General features: G+C 38.5%; 1 protein-coding gene across 1 annotated transcript; it reads right to left on the reverse strand.

Annotated features, from left to right (window-relative positions):
• Window positions 1–1,448: 1,448 nt before the first annotated feature.
• kbtbd13b (kelch repeat and BTB domain containing 13b) lies at window positions 1,449–3,764 on the reverse strand. Its single transcript, XM_056452059.1, has one exon. It carries the CDS (start codon window positions 3,719–3,721, stop codon window positions 2,366–2,368), a length of 1,356 nt encoding a protein of 451 aa, XP_056308034.1. The 5' UTR covers window positions 3,722–3,764; the 3' UTR covers window positions 1,449–2,365.
• Between the last annotated feature and the right edge of the window lie 12,614 nt (window positions 3,765–16,378).

Consider the following 16,378-nt stretch of genomic DNA (forward strand, 5'->3'; position numbering starts at 1 on the left):
CTGAGGTTAAAGTGTAGACAAAACACTCATTACTTTTAATGCATAGATACTGAATAAAACAACACCGGACTTATTAGAAAGACATGTCCCAAAATACATTTTTGCGAAACATAAAATGCGCTGCTCCTGGGTGTGTTTCGTTGCAAATTTTAGATGACATATTCATTAAGTGAAGTTTATTCATAAACTAATTTTGAGAGGATCACGTGCTAATGATTGTGGCTGGTCCTGCATTATCCAATTTATGATTTACCAATCAGACGATTCCAAAGCCACCATAAATACCCTAAGTTCCATATAACAGCCATCTTCGTTTTAAAGAATCCCCCCTTCCACCCCTACTCCTCCTCCTTTCTGAGATGGGTGGTACAGTGGCCCAGTGGTTAGCACTGTTGCCTCACAGAAAGAACGTCACTGGTTCAAGTCCTTACCAAGCCAGCCTCCCACTGTCCAAAAACATGCAACTTAATTTAGTTAATTAACTAATCCAAATTGGCACCATAGATATGCTCCTAGTAAGCAGTTATCTCTTATGAACAATCACTATCTGTTCATTAGATACTACAGCAGAGGAGTTCTCGAGATCTACCTGAGCTCAAACTCCCCTCCTGCCTTGCAAATGGGAGGAAGCCCCGGGCTCCAGAATCTTATGAGGTTAGGACTCTCTCCCGGCACAGCATGCCAAACAAGCTTTGTAATCAATCATCAGCTAAGTGTGAACTCTTGAATGGTCACTAATGGGCTTATCTAAATTATATTCCCTATGGTATGTTTTGTAGTACATTTTAGTTACACATTCTTCTTGCACACGAGAATGTGGAACTTGTCAGATCACCTTGACCAGCGAACCATTAATTTAAACTTAATTTAAACACAACCAATAGCGTTTTCGAAAGCAAATGTAACAGAAATGTGCACTAAGACCATGTAGTTTTACCTTGATTGTACAACACCATACAAAGTGAGCTACCGAGCAAGCTGACCATGCCAGTAATCTTGTTCTTATGCCGCGGTCACACTAGAGTTTAATCATGCAAAATTCAGTCATACTATGCCGTGAAAAGGAGTGGGATTAAGCAAGATGATTTGAATTAAAAAAGTGAGTGATTGGTCTATTTTTTTTATTTCTGTACACTCAGGTCATGTTTTGATGTTTGATTGGTCTCACGCAGTCACATGATTTGATTTCGCAGATCAGTTTTCACCAAGCATGAACTGTTTTTGTGATATTACAGAAAAGTCAGCCGATGTACTTACACATTTGCAATGAGCCTGTGTTCCAACATTAAACTCAGTTTCCTTGCAGCTGTCTGTTTTCAAGAGAAATTCACCATGTGTCACAGTTTTCCAAGAAAAACCCACCATGAGCCATTGTATTGAATTAATCCAAACTGATATTTATTCAGTTATCTTCTGCTGTGTTCTGCAAGAAAGAAAGTCAGGCCATTTTTTTATTCATCATGGCAGCAAGTAAATGGTGATAGAATATAAAATTTTTGTGTGAATTGTTCCTTTAACTTAATGACATTATAAATGTATGGCCTTGAGGCAAAATAAAATGCTAAATTGAAAAGTATATAGGTTTTATTCATTCATTCGTTTTCTTTTCGGCTTTTCGGCCACAGCGGAATGAACCGGCAACTTATCCAGCATATGTTTTACGCAGCGGATGCCCTTTCAGCCGCAACCCATGTCTGGGAAACTTCCATACACACTCACTCACACTCATACACTACAGACAATTTAGCCTTCCCAATTCACCTGTACCACATGTCTTTTGACTGTGGGGGAAACCGAAGCACCTGGAGGAACCCACGTGAACACTTGGAGAACATGCAAACTCTAGACAGAAACACCAACTGATCCCAGCCAAGGCTCGAACCAGCTTCTTGCTGTGAGGCGACAGCACTACCTATTGCGCCACTGCATTACCTATATAGGTTTTATTTGCCATTAATATGGTTACTGGCGTCATGGTGGCGCAGTGGGTAACACAATTGCCTCACAGCAAGAAGGTCGCTGGTTCGAGTCCCGGCTGGGTCAGTTGCCATTTCTGTGTGGAGTTTGCATGTTCTCCCCATGCTCGTGTGGGTTTCCTCTGGGTGCTCCGGTTTCCCCCACACTCCAAAGACAAGCGGTATAGGTGAAATGAATAAGCTAAAATTGGCCATAGTATGTAAATGCAAAAGTGTATGGGTGTTTCCCAGTGTTGGGCTGTGGCTGGAAGGGCATCTGCTGCGTAAAACATGTGCTGGATAAGTTGGTGGTGCATTCCGCTGTGGCAACCCCAGATTAATAAAGGGACTAAGCCGAAAAGAAAATGAATGATTGAATGAATGAAAATGGTTACTAAGGTTCAGTCCATTTAAGACACAATCACTTCTTTCCTCTTCTTAGGAATCCTGAGAAGAAATGTCCACACAGATCCATTCCTTGGAAACCCCTTCATTTGCTTAGAAGGTTTCCACATGTTTCCCGCAATGGTGTATTCCAGAGTCATGGTACGGTTCAGTGTGAACACTGAGTCTCCTCTCACTACTGATGTAAACAGTGCCCCCTTGCTATTGCCATAGTGCCCAGGCATTGATGTCCATTGCCCTGTGGTGATGTTGTAACAATCCATCAAACAGCGCAGGAAATCATCTTTGGGACCATTGCGTATGACATAAAGGTTGTCCCTGTGGGCCACCATACAGTGTCCATAGCTCTGGTGCTTCAGAAGGGTACTCACCAGAACCCATGCATCTTGTTTTGGGATATATTCGTAGATTTCATTAGTGTCCATCGGCTTCCAAAGACACACAAATATTCGGCTCATGGCATTTGTACATGCGATCCCTGCTACCGGTCGAGGTAAAGGTGCTGCAAAAGTCCACTCTTTTGTGGCAACATTATATATCTCAACTGAGGACATGGTGGTTCTTCCAGACTCTCCTCCTATGGCGTAGAGGCTACCTTCTATCCCTGTTAGGGTAAAGTTGTACCGTGGCTGTCTGGGGCCTGGCAGCAAACTCCAGGTGTTGGTGACAACATCATAGCAAAAGCTAGCATCCACGGCTCTCTTGTCAACACCATGCACACCTCCAACAACATAGAGTTGGTTATCCAAAACGGTCAAACCAGACAAAGATGTGCTGGCCTCCATAGGCAAGGCAGTAAGAACCTTCCAGTCTCCTTCATCCTCATCGAGGTAACATACTGTTCTTGTGGCAGCAAGAGGAAGCTCATCAGCAGTGCAAGTTGAGTGGGAACCTACAGCCACGAATGCACTAGGAACCAGGGACTCCACAAGTTTGGTCAGCTCCTGTGGAAGGTTCTTCAAGTCCTCTTGCAGGTCATGGTACATATTGCGGATAAACTGTGCCGACATTTCTTGCAGACCCCATAAGCCATAAGTGGCTGAAGCTTGGTACATGAGCAAACAATTGTCAGAGTTAAGAAGATCCTGAAGATGCTTGGCAAGTGGTTCGGTCTGGAAGAAAGCAGCACATTCAATGGCTTCCAAAATCTCATCGTCATTCAGAATAGGCCTGTCACCAGTGGCCACAGACAACATTATCACGAATCCTTTAGCTTTAAGGTTCTTAAGGTGAATCTCTTCTTGGTGGCACTCTATCATGCCAGATCTGTAAAGAGCCCTGAAATATTCGCATTCCTTTATCAACAAAGACTTGTTTGTTTCAAAGACATTATCTCCAACTCTGACCTTGACAATATCCATGTCTAGCAGTCTATTTGAACAAACTGGTGCTCTTGGATAATAAAAGCTCACTGTTGTTTAAAATATAGCATGGTGAACAATTGTCTACAAACTGTCCACCAAAACTCAACCATAGCCTGGCATTTACAACAAAATATCCCTCGCGTGTCAGTTAACAGAACTGTCCCCCCTCCAGCTGGCACATGGTGTGCTGGGGTTCAGTTTTGTTACTAAGATAGCACTGCCTATTGATAGCAGCAGTGCCTCATGACAGACATTTAACTGAAATGAGCAATGACTTGAGCGAGGAACAACATACTCATAACACTTTTAAGGTCAATGATATGAATTACACTGCATCTGTGATTAATTGTGCTGATTGGTTGTTTGTTCTTGCTAGCGGCAGTGTCATTGTATCCAACAAATCAGTTAACTCAAGCTGTTGGATTCTTTGAGGTTTATAAAGTGATACTTCAGATTGTTTGTGCTACGGGTGTGAATGACACATCAAGTTACGTGGTATGAATATACCTTTCTAAAGAAATCAGATGGACAGTTTTTTAAACACGAATCTGAACTTAAATTCTGCTGACTGGATTTGTTTAGGAGATCTAGTTAGGTATCTAGTGAATACTTTCCAGACACATATTTTTATGTAGACTTTTTGAGGACAGCACAAAATTTTAAGCAATACACAATTACAATTTAATTAAAATGTATCTCCTTTTTGAAAAAGACACTATATGTTGTATAACTGCAGGTTAGCCATGTATATAAACTGTCTGCCCTATACACAACACCTAAACCCTTTCTAAATGTGAATGTAATGTAATAACGTTCACCTTTTGTAAAGTTGCTTTGGAAGGATAATTATTGTGAAAAGCACTATACAAATAGACTTGAACTGAAATCAATTGGACTTCAGTGTAGTGCACTAAATGAGCATCCTGAGCAAACTAAAACTAACACAGTAAACTTCTATCAACCATTAACCACATAAACAGAACATCATGAAAATCGCATACTAATAATATAAACTACAACCCTATCCAGAACACCCAAGTGACCACCTAACAACAGTACAGAACACCATGATAAGTGCCTGCCAACAACACAGAACACTAAAGCACCCACATAAACCAGAACACCTTGAAATCTGCACAGTGACCAAAGAAAAAACCTCCAGGAACAACCCAGAACACATTCAATTTTTTTTCAAGTACCTAGAAATACTCTGACTACCAATCCATGGGCCAAAACACCATAGCTATCATTAGGAATATACAAAAATTGGTATAGCAAATAGAGATGGTTTCCAAAATTGTCGGTTTGTTTATATATCAGTTCTGTAGGGATACAGTTTAGTTTGATTTGGTTTATATGGTAAAAAACAATCCCATTATAACACTGAAATACCATTTAGAAATATCACACATCAGCATGGAATGTATAGTTTTATAATCTACTGTTTACAGTATTTAAAAAATGATCATAAAAATATTTTGTTGTTGATCAATGTTAACAATACACACGTGTATAGAACAAGAGACAACGCAGTAGACACAGGATGTCAGCATGACATCAGATTGACATTGTACCCCAACCTCGTTGAACGCTGTATTGCTTGGAAACGAAAATCGGTTTGAGGTCAAAACCCTACTACAGGCTGACGTCAACGTCCAACATCGGACAGATGTTGCATTTTGGTTACTTTCCCACGCAACCTAAATACAACAAAATATCAACACCTAATGATGTTATAGCTTGACGTTGTGTGGACGTTACCACTATGACGTCTATCAGAGGTTGGATTTTGGTTGCCATACGTGATGATGTCAGTATTTGACATAAGTATGATTCTGGTTTAAAGCCGCCTTTCCACTGCACACGACATTCAGACACGACTTTCGGAATACGCCCCCTTGTGCCCCTCACGATGTCCAAAATAAAGGAATGCAAAAGTAGAGCCTTTATTCTCCATATTCTCCATGCGTTCACCATAGCTGAATGAATGAATGAATACTAGAAACTCATCTAAAAATTTTGGAGGGAACGTGGAGACAACATAAAAAGATATATATATATTTTTTTTTTACTTGTTTATGAAAAGAAACGTTTTTTTAAATAGTATTTTTTCTAATTAAAAAAAAAAACAAAAAAAAAAAACTCCTATTTCTCATCTCACACGCACGGACCTGCTTGGACAACAATGGAATAAATCACATCCGGTCAGCCAGTCGCATATGGTTTAGTCGTAGGAGTTCAAATATTTCAACATATTCATAGCTCAAATCGGATCAGAATTTTCCGCATACGGAAATGATCAGAACTCCACGCAGCTCCCAGATTACTCTCCATTGGAAATTAATAACGTCCGGTTTGACGCTTGTCGTGTGCAGTGGAAAGCCGGCTTAAGATGTTAGCTCGACATTGGAGTTTGGTCAATTTCTAACATAACCTTAAAATCAACAAAATATAAACGTCATTTCACATCATTATTTCACTTCTAAATAACATTGTCGTTAAACGCTAGCGACTTAAATCTAACCTAATATTAATTTCTTATGACGTTGTGTGTCTGCTGGGAAGTGAATCGAGCGGTTTGGTTTTTTATGAAATGAACGTCCAATTTTTTATAATATTGTATCCCTTTTGAATATTGCATTTTTCTCTATTATAAACATTTTTATCTATATAGTATATTTGGAAGTGGCATGGTGGTGCAGTGGATAACACAATCGCCTCACAGCAAGAAGGTCACTGGTTTAAGCCATGGCTGGGTCAGTTGGCATTTCTGTGTGGAGTTTGCATGTTCTCTCTGTATTTGCGTGGGTTTCCTCCAGGTGCTCCGGTTTCCCCCACAGTCCAAACACATGAATAATTGAAAAAACAAAATTGTCCGTAGTATGTGTGTGGGAATGCAAGAGTGTATGGGTGTTTCCCAGTGTTGGGTTACAGCTGTGGCAACCCCTGATTAATAAAGGGACTAAGCTGAAAAACAAAATAAATGAATGAATTATCTTTGGCCTGATCACCCAAGCTAGTGCATAGAAAAAATTAAACATCCTAATGACCACTTAACTACAATGCTGGATGCTCTATAGCAGCCAGTTTTGTTTTAAATAAAAATAATAAAAATGCAATTAAAAATGAACATTTCGCTTACTTTGCTATTGTGATTCCATTAAGAACCAAAAACAACACTGACAAAAAGGTTGTCAATAAACCTCCACAAAACATTAGAGTATATCAGACACAGCAGAACACATCCCAACACGAGTCCACTCTCGGCTTTAATAAAAGGTAATTAACCCTCCTGCAGTGCAAGTTATGAGGTAATTGCGGGTCAGTGGTCCTGCTGTGAGGCTTTCATATCGCTGTGAGAGATCAATCTGGGTTACCCAAAGTACTCAGATTCATTATCTACACACACCTAGACATTGGGGCTCAGTGGGTGTCCTCATAGCGTTACTAGGAAACTGTACGGTTAAAGTCTACCTTGTCTGTTTTGAGTGTCAAGAATTGTACCCCTGTCTGTCTAAAATCTTAGGCACTTGTTAAGTTGTGATGCATGGAATGATGCTTCTGGTCCCACGCCATTACTCGTTTGAATTGAGAAGACTCTATAATGGCTAATAGCTACTTATGTATAACATTATAAAGCAAATATTTGACAAATCATTGTGTTCACTATAGTCACTGGACTTGATGCATCCCAGACACCAATATTTAAAAGATTTATAAAAGATGAATCACTGTATGACTCTCTGAGATTGGGCACAGATGCATGGTAAAGTACGGTAAAGATTTTGAATAATTTTACAGCTAGTGTTGGATAAGTTACTTTAAAAATTAATAATGGAGCCTTTTCACAAGCCTGTTATGACAAATTCAATGGTCATCAGCATCTGAAATCCTTTAAAGTTTTTAATGTTTTTATTTCTAAAGAAACGTATGAACATTTATATGCAATTATGTATATAGTTTATCATCTTTGCTTTAAATTACAAAAAATGAATTACTGCTTGTGCGAGGAGTTTCTAATGCAGCTTCTATGGGACAGGACGGCAAATTTGACATTATTCTCTCCTCTGGCTGCCATTATCAGTCTCACACAACTTTTTTTTCTTTTTCTGAAAGTCTTTATAATATCATCATGGAGTTTTTTTTTTTTATTATTATTATTTGAGCAAATTAGATTGTAAAAATAATTATTTGTTGTATTCTCGCATTTCCTGCGCTCTAAGTTTACCCAACTATGACGACTTCCGCTACTGAGAAACCTGGAAGAGTGAAAAGGGTCTATAGAAAATTTTCTCTTTAGGCACATAATGACGTTGTACCCCAGTGTACCCCGGCATCATGGTGACGTTGAATTTTGTTTAGAAATTAAAATCGGGTTGATATCAGAACCCAACTTCAGGCTGACATCAATGTCCAACCTAAAGTAAACGAAAATCAACCAAATATAAATGTCTAATCATGTTACACATTTTGTGGACGTTACCACTATGACATCTATCAGACGTTGGACTTTGGTCACTTTCCAGCACAATCTAAAATCAACCAAATGTCAACATAACATGGCGTCATTATTGGATGTCAAAATAACGTTGTCCTTAGACGCTGGCTAGACATTGAATTTCAATCACCTGATGTCATGACCAAAATCTAACCTAATATTACCGTCTTATGATGTTGCGTGTCTGCTGGGTTATCTTTCAAGTTCATTCATGTTCCTTAGGCTTCGCTAATCCCTTTATTAATCAGGGGTCTCAACAGCGGAATAAACTGCCAACTTATCCAGCATATGTTTTACACAGTGGATGCCCTTCCAGTTGCAACCCAGTACTGGGAAACATCCATAAACACTCATTTACACACATACACTACGTCAAATTTAGTTTATTCAATTCACCTATACTCAGGGCCGGAGCAAGCTGAACTGGCGCTCTAGGCAAACGACGATCATGCTGCTCTCAACCCGAAAGTTAAAACAGAAGTGCCGCGAAGTGAAAGTTGGCGGTGTCGCAGACAAAAGTGAGCACCGGGGGTGGGTTGGGTTGTCGCAGATGTAAATAAGGACCGGGGGAGGGGGGGATTTAGGGGGTTGTCGCAGATGAAAGTGAGGACCGGGGGGTGGGAGAGTTGCAGATGCCGCCCTCACTATTCTGCCTCCCTAGGTCACCTCTATGGATGCGCCATCCCTGCCTATACTGCATGTCTTTGGACAGTGGGGAAACTGGAGCACGCGAACATGGGGAGAACATACAAACTCCACACATAAATGCCAACTCATCCAGCCGGGACTCGAACCAGCAACCTTCTTGCTGTGAGAAATTCATTTTGTGCACAGATACATTGTTTATATAAAACTCCACTATAAATATATACAAATATGATGGCTAAATTATGTTTTCATGCCAACTTTAAGGCAAGTACTTTCTTAGTAACTGTTAAACAACAATCTCCTACTCCCTTATCATTGCACCGAATACTAATTACAGCACACTGTGAGCATCTAATAGAGCTTTTGAACTCAGAAAACTGTGACACATGGCATCAGTCTCAACAAGTGCACTAATAGTGTCTGCATGACTGTTGAACTTTGACACACATGGTTTGTTGAGTATAACCACCCTCACGTGTCTTGTCCTTCACAGCTGCTTGTAATGTGAATTTGCACTTAAAATGGCCACACGTGATTAGGACAGCGGAGAAGCTTGAACTACGTGACCTCTGTTACTGATTCAACTATTGGTGATAGAAATGATTTATATAAAGGCCAAGCTTGGCTGCAAGAAGACACGGTGAGTAGCAGAGTCTAAAATTAACAACACGTGCGTGAACTGATGTGCCGTCGTGACCTGAAAGTACGATAACAAATTAGTGAAACAAAGAGAACAGCTTGATTTCTAACCACAACAAGTAAAAAGGTCAGCATGTGTTTATGCTCCCTGTGCTGAGTCATGGTGCGCCATGTGCTAGACCATGTGATCTCTTTGTTTTGGTCATGTGATGGTAAATCTAGTGGGAGCAGGGCTAGGTAACAGGTTTCGGCCAGGATTGTGTTCAGTGGTGTTGTAACCTCATTGTGTAAGTTGGCTATTATGAAAGCCTGAAGCGAAGGTTCCGGATCGATCCAGAACATTCCAATTCTGCGGTGTATTCTCCTGTTCTTGTAGTAGAGTCACAAGCAGAATAAAAATGTTTTTAATTTTAACTTGAAGATTTAAAGGGAAAGTTCACATTAAAAAAGTTCACAACATTTTCTCACCCTCTAACTGAAAAAAATGCAGGGTTCCACACCATTAATTTATTTTGTCCCAACACAAATCGATTAAGTTAACTTAACACTTTTAACAAATTTATGTGGATTGAACATAAAAAATTGAGTTGTCCCAATGAAATATCAAGAATTGTGTTGATTCAGCTTATTTTAATTAAGTAGTTTGAACAAGTAAAAACTAATATTTTGTGGGTGAAGCACTATGACTTTTTTTGTGAGATACAAGCAATATCTTTTAAAGAATGTGGTGGCTCTTTACATTAATCTTTAATGCACTTATATATGCATAAAAGGTGTAAATGAAATTTAGGAAGTCATATCATAGCTCTAAAATTGTTCTGAAGAAATAAATTCATATAGATTCGTAAAGTCATGAGCATTGTTGGGATTATTTCTTTTATGAATAATATATTACAATCTTGCATTATTTAAAAACTAAATGTGGCACTATATTTTTAGAAAAAGGTAATGAATTATGCTATTTTTTTAGTTAATTTTTTCATCTGGGCTGGACTTGCTTGTTTATAATAATCCCCCAAAAAAAGGTTTTGAAAAAATAAAAGCACTAAAAAACACTAAGGTGAAATGTGAATAGAATAGACCTCTGGCTGAAGGAAATATAAATTTATGTCTGTAGGAGAGCTGTCAACCAACACATGGGTAAATGGAATTTGTTACTTTACAAGTTACTTGAAAAAGTAGTTAGTGATGGGAAGTTTGCATCATTTTACTGACTCGGACCTTGGAGTCTCGTTCACCAAGGTAAATGAATCTTGAGTCATTTGGTTTAGTTTAATTTGCCAAAATATTATTAAAATGTTACTAGTTGCTTCCAAACTCATCTATAACTACACCAAATGTTGATCACACTACGAACAAGTCATAACTAGAATGCTATAAATAACCATTTATTGTTTACCTGGTCTTTTATCTATGATTATGTCAGCTCACCTCTTCTGACAGGTCTTCAAATTTGAGTGGTTTGTTCACATCACACAGACAGTCCCATATAAGCTTAACCAATGCACACGGTCTGAGCCGAAAAGAGCCATGATTGATTCATGATTCTTTGAATCTTCTGGCTTTTGAGTCGTTCGTTCATCACATGACAGCATGTAGATGACTCAAACCCAAGGACTCATGAAATGAACAGGTCAAATCTTTTCTGGCTCTAAATGCATATGACTGGCTACCCACATAGCAAAATTTCTTTGCTCAGGCTCTGGCCCACACAATCAGCTTTTGCTTGGCCCACATGCCATAGTGAATTACTGTACATGACTAGACCAAGTCTGACTTCCATAAAAGGGCCAAATATGGACCATGTCTGGGCCTAGTCTCAGCCAAGTTTATAACCCATAACTTGGCCTGAACTGGGCCAGCTACGGTCCCTGTTTGGCCATTGTCTGGAAGCCATATTTCGTGAGTCAAGACTGAAATTGATAAACCCATGAAGCATTGAGGTTTAGGCGCATTAGTAATGGTTAATAATATTATAATTTGTAACATGCTAATTTGGTTAATAAAATATATGTAAAAGGTCAATTCAGTTATTTTGCAACATACAGAAAACAATAGATTAATTAATCTTGATTGTTTCCTGGATTAAAATAAAGGTATTAGAAGATGCAAACAGGAAGATGGAAATGGCTTTGAGCATCAAAATATTTTTTTACTCAAAAAATTATTTAAATATATTTTAAATGTGGGTCAAGATAGGCCAGACTTACGTGGCCCAAATATCAATTTTTAACATCTGGGCCATAACTACATTTGACATCTGGCCCAAGTATTGTGTGCCGCCTTAAAGATGGTGCGACCTCTGTCAAACCTGGGCCATGTTTGGCCCACATGCTAAATGCCAGAGCCGGAAGAATGCCTGCTGTGCCAGCTTTATACCAAATCTGGGCCAGAATTCTTTGTTACCTAGGTTCTGTCTTTCACGTGATGAAAGAACGACTCAAACCCAATAAATAACTTGAAATAGGAACTAATGTTCTCCTCCACCCGCACAAATGTGCGTGTGCGCAAATGAACGAATCACTCCCTGAGAGGACACGCCGATCTTAAGTCATACAAAAGATTCGTTAAAAATGACCGAATCATTCAAATTACTTTAAAGTTGGCATATTGTTGACAAGTTGGAGCTATAACATGCATAAATATAAAAGATGGAAGCTTTATCAAGAATGGATTTTGAGAGAGACTTTACAAAGGCATTTGAAGCCTGGGACATACCAGGCCGACATTATAGAACTAGTGGTCACAAAAAACAACTGTGTTCTCTCCTCACATTGGCTGCATCTGGTTACCCCTGAGCCAAAAAGGTGAGCATGAACACACCAAATGAATGACAACCGACTGAAACAAAATATTTCAACCTTCGTGAAAGAACGCATTTCCAAACCTGCAGATGGTAGTAGTCTACATTGTCATTCCAGAGTGGGAAACTGGAACTAGTGCTGCACTCATACAGTCTCCTTTACGCTCCATTTTCACCGTACATGTTGTTCCCCACAGAGAGATTCACTCATTTAAATATGTCTGATAATTTACACATGCAAAAATTAAGAAAAATGACAGCTGGATGATGTGATGTATATTTTATTTAATACCATGTCAGCAACCAAGGCTATTTTCATGGTAAGAACATTTCAATATTAAATATGCAATTAAAAATCAACAAACAAATAAATACATAAATTAAATAAGATTTTTAGCGTTAATACATGATAAAAAAATTACAAAATTTAGTGTGTCACTTTTCTAAAAATGTCCTTAAGAGAGTTCATATGACCGCTAGAAGAAGATGAACGATGACAAAGAAGTTGTGTTTCTTCTTGACTAGTGTCTTTTGCTCAGTTTTGTCACTTCTGTTTTTTTTTATTGTACTTTAATATATAGCTGAACACCCAATCAAAGCGCACTGTCTTATTCAAGGATGATGCTGATTCTACATGTTGAATCTGGTAAACTCCCTCTGATGTGAGCCAACGAAAGGTGATGTGTGGAACACACCAATCTTGCCTGACAGACACCTACATAATTAGATTAATAAAAGACGCCGCCCAGTGGCTGGCCATCGGCTTGGTGTGTGCCAGTCTTGAAATTATCCTCGTTCAGCAACAAATAGACAAAAGCATTTAAAGTAAGGTAAGGGGTTGTACACAGATTGTACACATAAAAATGTGCATGGTTACATCTTCTACTTGGTTCTGTAAATGAATGATAGAAATTAGGGAGGCCCTGAATTTTCATCCAAAAGAGAAAAACGTGATCTGGTGTGAAGCAGCTCTCACACCGGATGCAGAAATCAATGTGCTATGAAAGCCAATTATTCACATGTGCCAACCAATGAGCAGCAGAGCACAGCAAAGCGCAGCCTCAACTACCTAGCTATTCTGCTCATGTACATGTGTACGTTCATGCATGGACCTCACACATGCTCATCTGAAAAGCAACGTCAAATAACACATCAACTGGACATTTCTATGAAGCATACTTGTTCTTGTTGCTTGCAATAGCTACTTTGCTGTGATGGCATCGCTATTTAAATGATGACTTTTAACTTTTTCATTGCCATTAAAATTTTACTATCAATAAAAAGTAGTTTTTTTATTGCCTTGTTTTTTTTAAATCAGTATAATTTAGGTTATCGTGTAAATTTTAAAAGTCTTAAAAATTACTCATCAAACTAATGAATAATTATTACAAAGGATTTTTGCTTTCGGTGCATCCAAAGTTTTCAATTTTGTCCCAGACTTTTCATTTCTGTGCATCACTACTACAAATGCATAAAACATTTTCTATTGTGAAAATACCCCATCCTCTTAAAAAAGTACAAATTGCCTCAAAAGTTTTTGTCTCTAGTCTGTTGCTTTACATTTTACTATATTTAGAGGAACGCTACTTTAAATAGTAAGGTTTTATCTTCCTCTTTCACTCACACTATATTTAATCTAATAAACGAGTGAAGACGGCAACCTAAAGAAAGGGAGCTTGAAATATCTTCTTTGTGTGGGTTACAATAGCTGAGTCAGGCATCTCATTGAATCCTATAATTTTATCAGAGTGCGGAGGAAAAGAATGGAAGAGTAGGAGTGAATTGAGAAAAGTGCGTCTGACTTCTTCAAAGAAAGAGAAAGGGTGAAAAGGTCCAGTCAAGTGTGTTGTGCAACCGGCTTGATGTTATGAAAGCACATTGACTGAGTTGCAAAAAAAAAAAAAAAACTAAGATCAAAGAACGACCAAAAACTCACCTCAATCAAAAACCAATCCATCACAATTAGAAACCACATCTACTACGGCGTAAAAGAAAGAAGCATACACACATCCAAAGAAAGCACAAGCTTAGAGCGCTTTAAAGGAAGTGTGTGGGAGGATATAAAGATAGAAGGTGAAGCGGTCTATCAATAGAAGAGATCTTGTGTTGTTGTTCCCTACAAAAAACGCATGCTGGGACCTCGGCAGTACTAAACCACATCAAACCGTTGTGTCAGTTTGCTTCCCAGCTGCATAAAGAAGTTCGTGACTTCCACAGCCCACTACAAAGAGGCTAGAATAAAAGCTCTGCCAACGGTAAAGGAGATGTGTGTACATTCAGTCCACGACAGCAAGACCTACAAAGCATATTTGGCAGGGCTCTGGACACAGGACAGCATGTGTTTCTGGCGTTCTGTATGAGTAACTTCGCCACCTGCTCCTCTCTGAGTTCAGCAGGTGACCTCTCAATGAATTTAAACGTGACATATACTGAGATGGAGTGTTTCTCTGCTCCAATACAGCATTTAACTGGAGTTCATTTTGGTGACAAAATCTAATTATTGACTTTCATTCATATGTATGTGAATGCAGAAGACCGGAAATACAAACTTGTGCTATTTCCACCCCCATTTAGCTGGATTCTAGTGTTCAAATTTTACCCGGCCAAATACTATGACTATGGGCCCTGTTTTAATGATCTAGCCAAAAAGTCTAAAGCGCACGGAAAAAATATGCTCTGCGCCCCAGTGCATGGTCTAACAGGGTTGTGCTTATTATGTTAATAAGTTATGGGTGTGTTTTGAGCATAACGTGCATTAAACCAATCAGAGTCTTGTCACTCATTCCCTTTAAGAGTGAGTTTCGTCACTCCATGGCGCATTTGTTGTTTACATGGGAGACTCTGTAAGTGGAAAAACTGAATGCTTCACTAGCAAGAAAACAGTTAAACAGCATCTGCAGTGTGAGGATAAAGAATGAGCCTCATCCATTCGGCCTCTTTGTTTTCTCTTTACTTTACTTTTACACTTTACTTTACTCCTTTACTTTCGTGGATAAGGAAGCAGTGTTGTACGGACTCCACCGAAGACATCCATTAGCCTACAATTTTAATTTCATTTGTTAAGCACAAAGATTTGTTTCAAAACTATTTCTTAATGTAGTTCTAATTTCCAGTAAACTAATAAATGAACAACAATAACAAAGTGTGGAGCGTGTGGAGTTATATCCAAACACACGTCCTGTTCATATGCCCCATACAGTGACAAAAATGTCTCAAAAACCCGACAGGTGGACAAATCAAAACTTGTTTTTATTAAAAAATATATATAAATATGCATATAATAAATAATACTCACAATAATAACATAATACAAATGCATGTTGTCATGAATAAACTGACAGATTTTGGTTACTTTCCAACGCAACCTAAAAACAATCAAATATCAATGTTTAATGATGTTACAGCTTCGACGTTGTGTGGATGTTACCACTATGATGTCTGTCAGACATTGGATTTTTTTGCTATAGCTGACGATAAATTCAGTATTTGACATCAATATGACATTGGTTTAAGATGTTGGCTTGACGTTGGAATTTGGTCAATTTCCAACACAACCTAAAAACCAACAAAATCATTATTGGACGTCAAAATAACTTTGTCCTTAGATGCTGGTGACCTAAATCTAACCTAATATTAGCATCTTATGACATTGTGCGTCTGCTGGGATACATGTATGAGCTAGTGCTTAAAAACATCCTTCAAATGACTGGGTTGAAAAGTTTAAACACAATTATTATTATTAATAGTTTGTCCATCATGCAGCACTGACCAAAAACTAGACTTAAAGAGATAGTTCCCCAAAATTTCATTCTACTCACCATTTACTTGCAATCAGGTGCATGGTTCTAAACTTTTTATGATTTTTTTTCCTCTGTTGAACACAAAACAAAATATTCTGAAGACTGTTCCCCAACATTCTTTATAATAAGACACTTATACAGGTTTTTGCATGAACTATCCCCTTAAATACCCTAACATTTAAACTTAACCAACCAAAAACTGGACAAGTTTGACTAAACATGACAAAGAACTAAAAACTACTTTACTGAAATTTGCCATGATTTGC

Source organism: Danio aesculapii, chromosome 25 (genome assembly GCF_903798145.1).
Source record: "Danio aesculapii chromosome 25, fDanAes4.1, whole genome shotgun sequence".
NCBI lineage: Eukaryota > Metazoa > Chordata > Actinopteri > Cypriniformes > Danionidae > Danio > Danio aesculapii.